Source organism: Ambystoma mexicanum, chromosome 3p (genome assembly GCF_040938575.1).
Source record: "Ambystoma mexicanum isolate Mex_15411 chromosome 3p, UKY_AmexF1_1, whole genome shotgun sequence".
In the NCBI taxonomy this organism is placed as follows: Eukaryota; Metazoa; Chordata; class Amphibia; order Caudata; family Ambystomatidae; genus Ambystoma; species Ambystoma mexicanum.
The window spans coordinates 1,246,599,057-1,246,612,735 of NC_090925.1; the positions used below are offsets into that span (position 1 = coordinate 1,246,599,057).

At 47.0% G+C, this 13,679-nt stretch overlaps 1 protein-coding gene across 2 annotated transcripts in view; it reads right to left on the reverse strand.

The window, feature by feature from the left end:
- FAM234B (family with sequence similarity 234 member B) overlaps positions 1 to 13,679 on the reverse strand; it is a 393,337-nt gene that overhangs the window by 43,772 nt on the left and 335,886 nt on the right. For both annotated transcript variants that reach the window (XM_069652723.1, XM_069652722.1), the window contains exon 11: positions 11,818 to 11,929. In XM_069652723.1, the coding sequence (XP_069508824.1) occupies positions 11,818 to 11,929 (112 nt within the window). The remainder of the gene's footprint in view (positions 1 to 11,817; positions 11,930 to 13,679) is intronic.

Here is a 13,679-nt window from a genome sequence, read left to right on the forward strand (position 1 = left end):
GCTTGATTGACCAGATCAGGGGAAAGGGGGAAGTGGAGAAAATAAACGGTCAGGATTCCTCTGGTATCCTTAATTCCTGGAACACGGATAACCTGCAAATAACACATCTCTGGTTAACATCCAAAAATTACACCTACACTGAAATTATAAATTTCCCCATCTTTAAACCCACCAATTACCTGACTACCTCTGCTTAAAGTTTAGAGGTTTAATTGGTACTTGAGAGTTCTTGTATTGCTGGCACTAGTAATCAGTCCACATTGCTGTGCTCATTGCATTTTGACTACTTCTTCTCACCCTCAGGGAGATTACTCTAGTAACCAATGTAAATATGTATTCTTATTCACTGTTGTACTTGGGATACTTCCTATGCTCTCTTTACTGAGTTCTAATGCAGTCTTTAGTTCCCTTTTTAAAATATTCAAAAACCTTTCTTTACCACTACTTAGATTTACTTGCTCTGTTAACTAGCTTCTAAATGCTACATAATGATAATGACTTTTGAAAGTTCCAAGTTGAATTCAGCACACACATTGCTTGCCTGCATGCTTCCTCTTGCTGCCTTGATAGCTTCTGAATGAGTTGCTTATCAGTCTTTGCCTTAACTCATCTGCATTTTTATTTAACTTTCTTTCACTTCTTTTTTCTGAATTTGCTTGCGCGTGCGCATACCTTTCACTGACTCGCCGCAAGGAAAATGTCTCTGGTACTGCTTTTCCTTCACCGCGCACACGGCTTGTCCAGCGTGGCTTTTCTTTCAGCTGACTCCTCGCTTGTAGCCTCGTCCGATATTATTACTATGCCACAGTGCTAACTGGATATGCCCGACGCTGCTTCCTTAGCCTCAACCGGCACGTAAGACATGCAGCTAGGTGCTTTACTCAAACGCGAGGAAACTCACGACGCACAATGCAAACGAAATGCTCTCCATGCAACCCTTCATGTGCAACTACAACTTTTTTTGAACATTCACTTTTAATGTCGATGCATGCGCGCTAATAAAATGCTGTTACAGATTAATTTATTTACAAGTACTAAACTATTAATCCTTTACTGTAAAAGAATAATGTCTTTTAACCTATCTTGAGTAGATAAATATCAACACTGTACATGCAGCTTACAATCAGTTTCTTTAAAGTTTTAAAACATTTCCATTTGAACAAACTTTGATTTTTCTTTTTTCTCTCTGTCACTTGAGATTAGTCTCTGACTCTTGCTGAAGATTGTCTTTAAGGAGATGTGCTTTCTTTTCTCTGGAGCTCTTGAGCGCTGTGACCATTCCTAAGCTGATCTTGATGAAAGGCAGTTTAGAACCTCTCCAAAGATTCCAAATAGCATCACAGTAGTCACTGGCCAATCACTGCTGAACAGGAAGTACTCCATCATGAGTTGGGACAATAGTTGCTGGGTGATAAGATGATTAGATTAAGGAAATGCATTTTCAATACAAATGACCTTCCTTAACCACTACAACACAATTGGCAATTAATAATGCCTAACCTGACACCTCCTGTGGCCCAGGGACCTGACAGTCATCCAGGTAAGGGTACACTGGGATTGCCTCACTGCATAGGTGCACCGCCACCACCGCCAATACCTTGGTGAATACCCTTGGAGCCGAGGCTATACCAAAGGGCAGTACTTTGAACTGGTAGTACTGGTTGTTTATTTTGAAATGCAAGAATCTTCTGTGCGCTGGGAACATTGAAATATGAAAATAGGCATCTTTCATATCCAATGTTGCCATGTAATCCCCCTTTTTTTAGTAGGAGTATTACCTCTTGGAGTGTAGTCATGCAGAATCTTTGTGGCTTGACATACTTGTTTGCAGGGTGCAAATCCTATACTGGGTGCATTGTTAGATCTTTTTTGGCACAAGGAAGTAGGTTGAATAAATACCCCCGTTTACCTGGTTGCCCGGGACGAGTTCTATGGCGTCCTTTGCAAGTAGAGTGGCGATCTCCTCGAGAAGGATTTTCTGGTGCTCCAATGAGTGTACCTTCTGTCTTGGAGGATGGTCGTGGGGGCTTGCTAATAGTTCTATACAGTATCCTGCAGACACCGTGGACAGCACCCATCTGTCCGAAGTGATCCCCTCCCATGCATGGGTGAAGGTGGAAATGCGCCCCCCCTACTGGGGATGCATGGGAGGGGACCCGAAGTGGAACGTCACCGTTTACTAGGTGGCGTACCACCTCTGGCGGGGCTGCCTCAACCCCTAGTGCGGCTCCTGCGCTGGCCTCTGGTGAATCCCTCTGATGTTTGGAACTGATTGTTGCCCCATGAGGTTCCTTGATTTTGGTAGTAGTTGGAACCCCTCTGGGAGCTTTGGCCGTGAAAGCGACAAATTATTTCCCCCTTTGACCTGAGGGTTTATTTGTGAGTTGGCCGAGAGATTTTAGGGTCCTGTACTCATCTTTAGCTGTCTTTAGTGCCTCTTCCACTGCCCTGTCGAATAGAACGTTCGGCTCTACCAGCATGTCTATAAGCGTGGCTTGGGTCTTGGGTTTGAACCAGACTGCCTTAGCCAAGCGTGGCGTTTTATTACTGTGCCTTCGGCTATCAATCTTCCAGCATTATCTGCTGCATCAACATTTTTTTTAAGGATGCATCCAGATATGGACCTTCCGTCTGCTGCAAGTTGGGCCAACTGGCCTTTTAGTGGTTCAGGTGCAGCTACTTGTTCCCACTGATGGCAGTTATATCTTGCTAAAAGAGTGGTACTGTTAGCATTACGTGCCTGATAGGCTGACATGGAGGCAACTTTCCTACCCAGAGCATATATCCTTTCGCTCTCCTTATTGGGAGGTGCTTCTGAAGACGCTAGTGGTGTACCTGTAACGCTCACCTGACTCCCACGGAGACGCTGACCAGGTCTGGGCTGCTGCGGCCTCTTCTAAGGTGATGCGCAGGACTCATAACACCGACTGGGCCGGACCCCCAAACCACGCCTGTCTGATGCGTAGGAAGATCTTTCTGTAGATGGGAAAAAGGATTTTAATCACCTGCGGAGTGACAAGTCGAACCCCTCCTTTCCCCTTTTACTCTCTCTTCAAACCACCTCTGAACCTTCCCGTTAATTCTCACCTTAAGATTTGAAATGACGAGCTCTCCATCCTGCTTCTGGTGCAGGGGTGCGGTAGAATCCAGTTACTTCACTGGTTATCGGACGGGCATTCAGGTCCAGTTGCTTCACTGGTTTTTTGGATGAATAAGGCGCTTTCGTAAGTATATGACTTATCAAGTCCAAGGGTTGTTCTCCCTTCCTGTTTGGCCTTTATTTTCAATGGACTGCTTTTAGTCTTTTAGCGCAGGTGCTGAGCGAAGATTCCACGTAGAGAAGACAATTCGCTGTGGATAATTCAGGTGAGCTTATGTTGGGGTGGTTTTTCTAATGTCTGTATGTTCACCCACTAATGCGCGTGTTCTTTTTTCCCATAGTGGCCGGGGCGCGGTACTGCCAAAAGGTGTGCCGACCCGAGATGAGGAAGGATTCTCCCCCACCAATCGCCAGGTAAGCCTTCGGGCAATCAGTCTTTTCCCAATGTCTTCTCTGGCTCACCTTTTGTTCTTCTCTTTTCCTTCCTAGGTGCTGGAATGCAGCGGAACGTGAAGATGGTCGCAGGAGTACGGAATTCCTTGTGGACAAGTGAGTTGAGCGCAGCGCTGCAACGAGCAACGCGAGGAATCCTAAAATAATGTCTTTCCCTTTAGGATCGTCGGCGTGTTGGCTCCGGATCCCATGCAATATCAGGTAATGTCCTTTATTCACCTTCTCTTCCTCTCTTCTTCCTTTTAGGTGTTCCAGAACTGAAGTGGGCGTGGCTGGAGTCAGGATGCAGGAGCAGACACGGTGAGCGTCCAACTGCTAGGAGCAGAGCAACGCGAAGCGTGAGCTGCTGTCTGGGCGTGGCTTAAATAGCCTCCAAAGTCGTCCCAGGTATGTATCCTTCCCTGACCACGCCCGAGTGGCAAAATAGTCCCACAGGTAAAGTAGTTCCTTTCAGGCCTCAAAGAGGTCTGGATCTGGCAGCATGGTCTGCATCAGGTAAGTCCACCAAAAGCACTCCCTTTATGAGGACTGATGTCCAAAATGAGCCTGGCGCCAAAGGCGCCAGGACTGTGTCCAAAGGGCCCCTATTTGGGGTTGCTGGACCTTCCCTTGGGTACCTGATGTGTGCTTCCGGGGCTGCCGGTCTTGGACTGGCTCTCCGGGAGTATGCATCATGACAGCACCTGCCCCCTTTCTGGTGGTTGTTACTACCAGGGAGTAAGGTTTTAATTGACCCCTTATGTACATAGGATCGGAGGGTGCGGCCCGGAATAATTTTTCCACTCTCGGATTCACTGCACGTGTAAGATTTGGGGTTACCAGCGAGGGATCAATTCTACGCTGGATTGATTTTAATATCGGGATAGCCTGAGTAATGGCTCTCTTGTCCCCTAGGATTTTGTTCCGCAAAATCCCTATCTTCTTGGACACCCTGTGTGTCTATCTGAAACTGAGCTGCTGCTTTAGCCAGTACCTCATTGAGGAGTGGCTGATTATCAATCAGCGAGTCATGCACCGGGGGGGGTCCTTAGGAATTGGGGAGTCAAGATTGTAGGCTTCCGCCCCATCATCCTCCTCCTCCTCCTCCTCCTCCTCCTCCTCCTCCTCCTCCTCCTCGCCATCCCCATAATAAGAAACCCCTGTCTGGTCTTCCAGCATATGAGTTTCTGTCTCTTCTCTATATGACTCTGGATGGTAAGGTTCAATTCGCAAGGGCTCTGAAACCAATCCTTGCACCGGAGCCTCAGAGCAGAGCCTTTTAGTAGGGGGTTGAGAGTCCTTGGACCCCGAAGGGGCAGAGGTAGCTGGTGTGTTGGCATAGCTATGGAAATAATTCGGGTCTTTTTCAAAGAAGTCTGCAACAAAAAAAAAAGACATCCTTCTCATCACCCTATCAATATCAGCTGAGTTCCATTCCCTGGAACTGGGAATAAACCTCTCCTGTTCTGCTTCTTCACCCACGCCCATATCATGAGGAGTGGGAGGGACAATTTTGCTCTTAGGAGTACTGTCAGGGACCTTGGACTTCTCTATCGCTTTCGGAGCCTTCTGTTTTTCTTTATGGTGTTTTGAAGGTTTCTTGTGTTGTTTATCCCCCTTCCCGTGACTAGAGGAATGTTTTCCAGAGGTTTTAGGGATTTCCGAGGGTTTCGTCGCTTCACGTCGAGATTCGGAGGTAGTAGAAGGAGGGCGCTGAATCTTGACAGTAGATTCTACGCGCTTTGACTTGAGAGCATAGAGGTCGGAATCGTCTTCTGATGATCGAGCCTCTGGAACTATTGGGAGTGCGGCACTTTTTCAAGCGCGACGGTTGGTCTTTGTCATGTGGCGATCGTGAACAGGAACGCCCAGAGGACACAGAATCGTTGGACCGCTCTCTCGGTGCCTTCCATTGCCGATCGCTCGACACGCGTGTCGAGTCATGGCTGGGACTGATGTGTTTAGAGGAAGGTGGTGTGCGTTGCGCTTCTGCCGCCGGGTGTTGTCCCCATAACTGGGCCGCTGGCCAGTCCTCCGATGTCGGGGGCTTGCACGTGGGTGTCTGAAGTCACACCTCTGCCCTAGCCGTCCGATACGGCGGCGTTGCTGGCATCGCTGAACGACCCTTCGACGTCCATGCACTCTAGCTGCCTAGCGTAGTGGGCCCAGTGCTTCGTCGATCGGTCCTTAAGTGTTTTTGGCTTGAAGAGCTCACAAGCTCGACATGTAGCCTCGGGATGGTCTTGTGGGAGACACAGATTGCACGTATTGTGCTCATCTACCCAGGGAAACTTCCTGTTCCACTTAGGGCAGAATTTGAAAGGAGTACTCTCCATATGTGTAAATCTGGCAGCGTGCTGTGTATATGTAGGAAACAAATGTGGGAAAGTTATGACCACCCCCCACTCTTCCTACTTGTACAGGGCCTAGGCCAGAGGCCTTCCAAGGCCCGGGCCGAGGCCAGAGGTCTTCCAAGGCCCAAGGTCCGTCGTGTAGTTTGACGGCTGGTCCCTCGATCTTCGCTGATGTCGATCTTCAGCGTAGGATGGAAGATAACAGTGAACATTTTTAACAATATTTAGGTATAATTGGCAAATGCCAAGGAAACTCCGCAACATGCGTCCGACTAGTATGGCGGAAAAAAACTATCTGAGGGTCCTACACGCGTGAAGGATCATGGATCATGGGTACATGGGATGTCACACTAGGGATAGTGTTACTGGCATGCCCTAGTTTGATGACCCTTTTTGAGTTTCGAAAAACAAACTGTAATACTCCGCAGCTTCCACTACATGTCGGCCTTTGCACAGCATGTGATCTAAGCAGATTCCACAAGCCTCCGAAATATATACACACACACACACACACCCCTCTTATGAATCAATTAAGAGTGCAACATTAGTGAGTAGTCAGAACTCTTAGAATCGACACAGATTCCCTACATCTTATAAAGTCCAACCCTAATACGGTTTGGTGACTTGTGCCCAAAAGTCGGCAGTTCCAAAGCATATACTTCTTCGAGTAAGTTCTTGTAGGAACAGTAGTGACAGTGGTAAATATTAGCAAAAGAGGTCCAAAGTTAGAGAAAAGGTCAAGAAACTCAATCCATCACACTAGGATAGGGCTAGAGAAGAATCTTTAAACCAGGTTCCACCACCAAAGGTCAGGTAAGAGTGAATTTGGGCCATTTCTTTACACCCAATCAAAGCCTTCGGAGGACACGGGTGGACAGAAACAGGTATGTTAACCTACCCCACCCCGCCCAACTCAATTCTTGCAAAGACCATTGGAGGTGTTCTGGAATCCATTGGTGACACAATCTTCTGCACTTGGTCTGGTTGAGGAAGGTCCATGGGCTGGGGATGCATGAGTCAATTTCGGCCCTTCATGTTGCACAGGAATTGGTGCCAGACAGCTTCTAGCAGAAGACCCAAACAAGGAAAGATGAAGACTTCTGTGGGGCAGACCACCTCAAGACACTTCACAGGATTGAAGGAGTGTTACAACAGGAGTCACCACCGTTAGGTGGCGATAGGTGATCTTCAGACGACGAACACAGGGGGAAGCCACAAGCAAGCTTCGACTGGAGTGAGAATGCTGAAAATGCAGGAGCAGGTGACCTTTGGCAGAAGCTGATGATCTGCAAAGTCAAGGCCATGCTTGGAATGGTGATGGCTGCAGAGAGGTAGCTGGTCAGTACACTGGTTGGTCCAGCAAGTACGGATCCTCAAGCAGGAGCTGAGACTGGTTGTTCTCACTGGTCAAGGAAAGCCTTCTTGAGATCAGACACACACACACACACACACACACACACACCCCCCCCCCCTCTACCTTGGAACAGAACTTCTGATATGGCAGGTCTACTCTAAGGTTTGGAGGCAGGGAATCCCAAAGCTTGGCAGCTTTCACAGGGAAGCTGTTGCCACCTATGGTGGCCCGTTTGTAGTGGGGAACAGTTAAACAATCTTTGTATGCAGTTCTGACGGGTCTTAAGGAGGACTGTCTGTAGAATCTGTTGATCAGGTAGGTTGGGGCTGCGTTGTTAAGAGACTTGTGGGTGAGTGATGCCGTTTTTAAGAGAATTTTACCTCTGATGGAGAGCCAGTTTTTCTGTTGGCTGAATCCTGTGATGTGTTCTCTTCTGGAAATGCCCAGAGCTGCTCTGAGAGCGTTGTTCTGAAGGGTTTGCAGTTTACTGGTGGTGGCCTTGGTGGATCCCAGGTAAAGGGCATTGCAGTAGTCGAGGCGAGACAATATGAGAGCTCTGGCGAGTGTCAGGCAGCTAGTGTCCGAAAGGAAAGGTTTGGCTGCGTGGATTAATTTGCACGTATAAGCCGTGGAGGATGCAAGGGAGCTCACTTGTCTTTTGAGGGAAAAATTGGAGTCTAGATAGAATCCCAATGTTTTGACCTCCTGTCCGACTTTGATGTTGTTCCCGTCAGGAATTATAGGCCGGGCCAAGTTTCTTTATACTGAATGTAGTAGATCATGAGTTCTGTTTTATCATCATTCAGGCATAGTCCATGAGTGGCCATCCATGCCTGGATGATGATGTACACCCCATTTAGCAAGGCCAAATCCTTTCCATAAACTCCTGAAAATGGAAGGAGGATCTGAGTATCATCTGCATAGTTAGTGTAGGTGATACCGAGATGATCCAAATCATTGAAAAGGGGCTTGGTAAATATGTTCTATAGTGTGGGGGAGACACAGGAGCCCTGAGGAACACCGCAGGTGATGGGTATAGGGTGTGCTGCCGCCGTGGGAGAAAACACCCTCATAGCCCTGCCGTTAAGGAAGGATGTGATCCAGGTGATGGCCTCAGTGGAAAAGTGAGCTGAAGTGTGGAAATGTGAACATAGGACAGAGTGATCGACCAAATCAAAAGCTGCAGATAGGTCGAGGAGGAGGAGTAGGGCGGCTTGCCCATTGTCTCTGAGCGAATCGATCTGCGCTTTCAAGTCAATAAGAGCGGTTTCGGTCCCGTGTTGGGGACGGAATCCAGATTGTCTAGATCCTAAGAGGTTGTGTTCGTCCAGGTGCTTCTGTATTTGTACATAGGCAACCTTGTCCAGAATTTCTAGTAGAAAGGGAACAGTTGTTATGGGTCGGTAATTTGTGGGTATGGCTGGGTCAAGTGTAGGTTTTTTCAGTAGAGGAAGTACCCAAGATTGTTTTAGGTTGGTAGGGATAGAGCCAGTGGCGAAGGAGGCATGAATCAATTTTGTAATGAAAGGGTAGAGGTTGCGGGCAGCATCTTTAATGAGTTGTGCTGGGCACAGATCTCCCTGGCAATTAGACGGTTTCAGGGATAGGATCATTTTTTCAACTTCCAGTATGTTGACTTTGGAGAACTGGAAACGGGTGAGATCTGTGGGCATGAGCTTGTCCGGAATTTTTGAGTTGAGGGTGTCATTCAGGGAAGCTCTTTTGCTGGAGATTTTACTTTGAAGAGTCACGATCTTGTTCGCTAGGGCACTTTGAATTTCTGAACACCAGTTTTTATCTTTAGTGCACGTGTCAAGGGGTGCTATGGGGGTTTATATTTCTTTGAGGATAAAGAAGAGTTCTTTCATGTTGGATTTAGCTTAGGATATAGGAGAGTCAAAGGAGGCTCGTTTGGCCAGGTAGATTTCTTTTTTGTAAAGTGCAGCTAGTTTGGACAGTTTGAGTTTGTTTGAGACTGAGGGGGATTTTTTCCAGATGGCCTCGCAGTTTCTTTTTTGCTGCCTTAGGTTTTTGAGGAATGGTGTGTACCATTTGTTGAGGTGCGTTTTCGGTTTCCTGGATCTAAGTTTAAGGGGGGGTGATGCGGTCCAGCGAGGTGGCCATAATCTTGTTATATTCTTCAACCAGAGACTCAGGGTCCAGTTTGTCGGGAAATTAGTTGAGTGTGGGGAGTAGGTTAGGGATAAGTCTTTCTGCTGTCATGTTCCTCTTGTTTCTAGTGAGAGTGGGTGGGGCCTTAATGGAAGGCGGGGATGGAGGTCTGTCGGTGGAGAGCATGAATGATACCAAGTGGTGGTCAGTCCAGGCTAGAGGTGAGATATTTGTGATATTCACTAGGCAATTGTAGTCGGCCACCTAGTCAAGTGTTCTGCCTTTCATGTGCGTGGGTGTCGTGCATCTTTGCACGAAGCCTAATTCAGTAAGAGTATTAGCTATGATACGAGCGGGATGGTCTTCCGGGTCATTGTAGCCCAAGTTAAAGTCTCCTAAGGTGAGAACTTAAGTGGAGCTTTTGAGGTTGCTAGATAGAATAGAGTTAAGGTCTTCATCGAAGGTGCCAATGGGGCCTGGCGGGCGGTAGATCAAGTAGATGTTAAGAGTTTGGGTGTTAGTGAGTGGTATTTTGACTGCTAGTGATTCACAAGAGAGGGCATCGGTCGAAGTAGCTAGTCTCATGGTAAGCCTGCACTTATGGATGAAGGCGACACCACCTCCTCTGGAATTGGGGCGGTCTTGTCTCAAGATAGAGTAGTTATCTGGGACTGCCAACATGACCATATGGCCTGCTGCTGGGTGTAACCAAGTCTCAGTGATGGCAAGGAAGTCGAGGTCTTCAGTAAGGATTAAGTCTGCAATTTCTGTAGCATGAGCTACTAGCGATCTGGCATTGATCAAGGCTCCCTTAATTGTAGGGCTAACTATGTTTTTAGAAGTAGTGGCTATGTTTTTTGAAGTAGTAGTATGGCACTTGTCTTGTGTAGGTTCAGGAGTGCCCTGGTTGAGGGAGTTATGAAGGGGTGTAGGGTAGAGGTTTTGTAATGGGTTACTGGTTTGTGTGGAAGGATTTGGTCGAAGTGGCGGCGTTCTAGAGTTTTGTGTGGTGGGCAATGAGCGGGCAGGGGGCTCATGGATTTTGGCTAGTCTGGCTCTAAGTCCCTTTCTATGGAGGTGCGAGGGTGACTGGAAGGGAGCAGTACCTGAGGGTCGTTTAAATCTAAGTATGGTACTTGGTTGTTAAGGCTGGATAGGGCTGCCATGTTGGGTAGGTGTGGAGCCATCTTGATCGGTAATGCAGTATTGAGGCTGATCAGGAAATAGGCAAACAAGTTAGTGGTGAATAGACACATGAGGTCGAGAGTGTTGTGAAGCGCCGAGTAATACCTGAATTTAGGTGACCACAAGTGGTTGGGATGGTCTACGTAGCACCTAGATAAGGGTAGTTGATATGGCTGGGATGCCGGGGGTGGCCTAGGTTTGAAGTGTAGGGCAGAGTTACTGAAAATACATTGAATAACACCTAGGAGGTAGGACAAATATGGCAGGATGGCTGCAGTGCCTAGAACAACAACTAGGTGGAAGTGTGGTAGGTTGGCTAAAATACAATGAGTGACGCCTAGATTAAGGCAGAGCGGGTAGGCCACAGTACCTGAGTAAACAACTAGCTTCGAATTATGGCATTTTGTCTAGAATGCATGGATAAACAGCTAGATTCAAGATGAGGCAAATTGGCTGGAGTGCATGGATACACAGTTGGAGGTTGACCAGATTTCAGGCAATCTAGGTGCCACTTAGCAGGTGAGGTTAAGATCAACATATTCACACAAGATGTCAATGCAGTAATTCAGATGTAGTTCTATGCAGAGCAAATTTACAGGCAGTCTGAATGCGATTTCAGAAAAATGAGGTTAAAATCAACATAGTTGCAACTTTAGCAACTTAGTTTACTCAGATAGGCAGAAGTCATTGTGAGACTATACTGAAGGTCATGCTAACATCTAAGTGGTTGGTTTAATGTGGGTAAAAGGGGCTTCAATGCTATGCCTAACAGATGCAAGTTATGGTTGGATCCCTTCAAGGCTAATCAGTGCAAAACACACAAGTGCAATTGTGGCGCAAGGCCCAACTAGGCTAGTCAAATGTAAAAACACACATAGGCTAAATGCGATTGTGGCGCAAGGCCCAACTAGGCTAGTCAAAGGTAAAAACACATAGGCGAAATGCAATTGTGGCGCAGGGCACTTTAGGCTAGTTAATGCAGTAACACACATAAGCTATATGAGATACAGAGGGCATATCTAGTGTAGGTTATGGGCAGACAAAATGCTCGGATAGTAAATAATGAATCTAGGCTATTATCAACAAGTATGAAGCAATGTAGGCGGGCTAAAGCAGAAGGCTTCCTTCCAAAAAATCAGTACAGGGTTCAAAACAAGCACAAAGAATGGGGTCCCAAGGACATCTATGGAGGGAAGGAAAGGTGCAAAAAGAACATCTTTTCTAACACTCTGCAACAGGCATTTCTCACATTTGAATATTCTGCAGATGTTAATACTCACTGGCACTTGCAGTCACACTTGCTGTACTATTAATGATGTCCAGAAGCACAGATGGGTATGTGGGGTGTAGAAGGTAGAGATGCTGGCGTGGCCGCACATCACGTCCTGCAAACTAAGGAAACATTACAGGTTAATATGGAGCGCATCAATTATTTACATATTGCGCCTATGCAGCACAGTGCGGATTATGGGGCCATATGCATTTCTAATTGAAAAAGAGATCCCAAATTAGCCAGCACATAATGTCTAGAAAGCATAAACGTACACATCACAGTGAGATAGTAACATACAGGACATTCTTTAGTGGAACGAGAAGATTTGCGACAATGCAGTTTCAAAATGGAGAAAAAGATTAACAAAATGAAAAAAAGCCCCATCTGTAACAATGGATCTGCTGCATAGTCAACCAATTTGATGATACATACCTTCTCGGCTTCATTGCCACCTTCCACAGCATCAAGCCGTGCAAGTTTCCAGACCAACATCCTTAGAGAGAAACACATGGCTTCATGCCCACCTTTGCATTACAAAATCTTGGTATTGCAAGGTAATCCTGCCAAAGGTATGCGAGACCCAAATTTCCAACCTTCCCTGCTGCCACAAGGCCCAGAGTACTTTTGATTCCGTCCCCCCCCCCCAATCTGATTTATCAAACTTTACACTGAGGGGTCCGTATCAGAGAGCTCTTCAGAGACACGGATACCTATCTGTCTACCTGAGAGATCATAAATCCCTTAGGGTTAGTGCTAGGGAGAATTCTCAGAAATGTGCCAATTCCCTCCACCTTAGAGACCCCCAGCAACTTTGCTGGATTTTGAGGACTTGATTTATTTAACCTGGAGAGAGTGAGACCCTTTTTCCCACTCATGTATTTTAATGTGATTTCTGAGCTTTGCGTTTCTTTTTGGACAAACTCCATAGGCATCATCTTTTACATTGTGTCAAACAGCACCTTCAGTGCAGTGGCACAGGGAAGTCTTTTAGATTTCCCAAAGGTTTAAATCCCTTCTCTGGGATAAACTACTGTTTCCCAGAGCAGAAAGGTGAAATTGATTTTACTTACATTTGTAACTTTCTAGACCCAGCACCCACTATCTTACAATAGAGTGCTGGAGCGGTTACCTAATATCCCCTTTATCTAGCTTCTCATATAACATTTTTATGCTACCCTTTTCTCACTGAATGGCTGGTGGCAGTGGTTTAGTTTTAACTACTGCGGTGTGCATTTACCGCGGGCTGCGTTCGCAGCTGCAGTAAAGCACCCAAGGGTGCCATTTTTGTCAAAATGGCCCGGTCTTCTTTTTTCGTCATTTCTTTTTGCAAAGGTCCTTCTTGAGATTTACTCTGTGCGCCAAACCAGATTTGGTCCCATTGTTCGCTTTGCCTTTGGTGGGATTCACAAGTGAAGCCCACCTCTCGCTCCAGGGTGTCTGGGGTAGGCAGGAAGTAAGGGAGGTGTACGAAACTCCCGTGCCTAGTCTCCTAGGAGACCCAAATGCACTCTCTAGTTATTGGCCTGCTGACAGTCCGGCCTAGACAGCCCCCCTGCTGGGTGACTGACAGATAGGCTGGAATGAATGGGAGAGAACTGAATAAAAGGCGAGGCTTTTGGCTTGGAAGGCAGAGTCGACCACTGGACGAAGGAACCGAAGAAGAACTTGAAGAGGATGCCTGCTGCAACTCCTGGACCGTTGCTTTGCCCGGTGAAGCCCTGCTGTGTGCTGAAACTCCAAATTCGTATTGACTGAAAAGCCCCTGCAAGGACGACTTCTGCCCTTGAGTTCGTGGGACCAATCAACTCCAAAGTAAGCCCCCTGGACATCCTTCTCAGAGCTGGTTGAATTTCCACAGAGTTGCTGCTG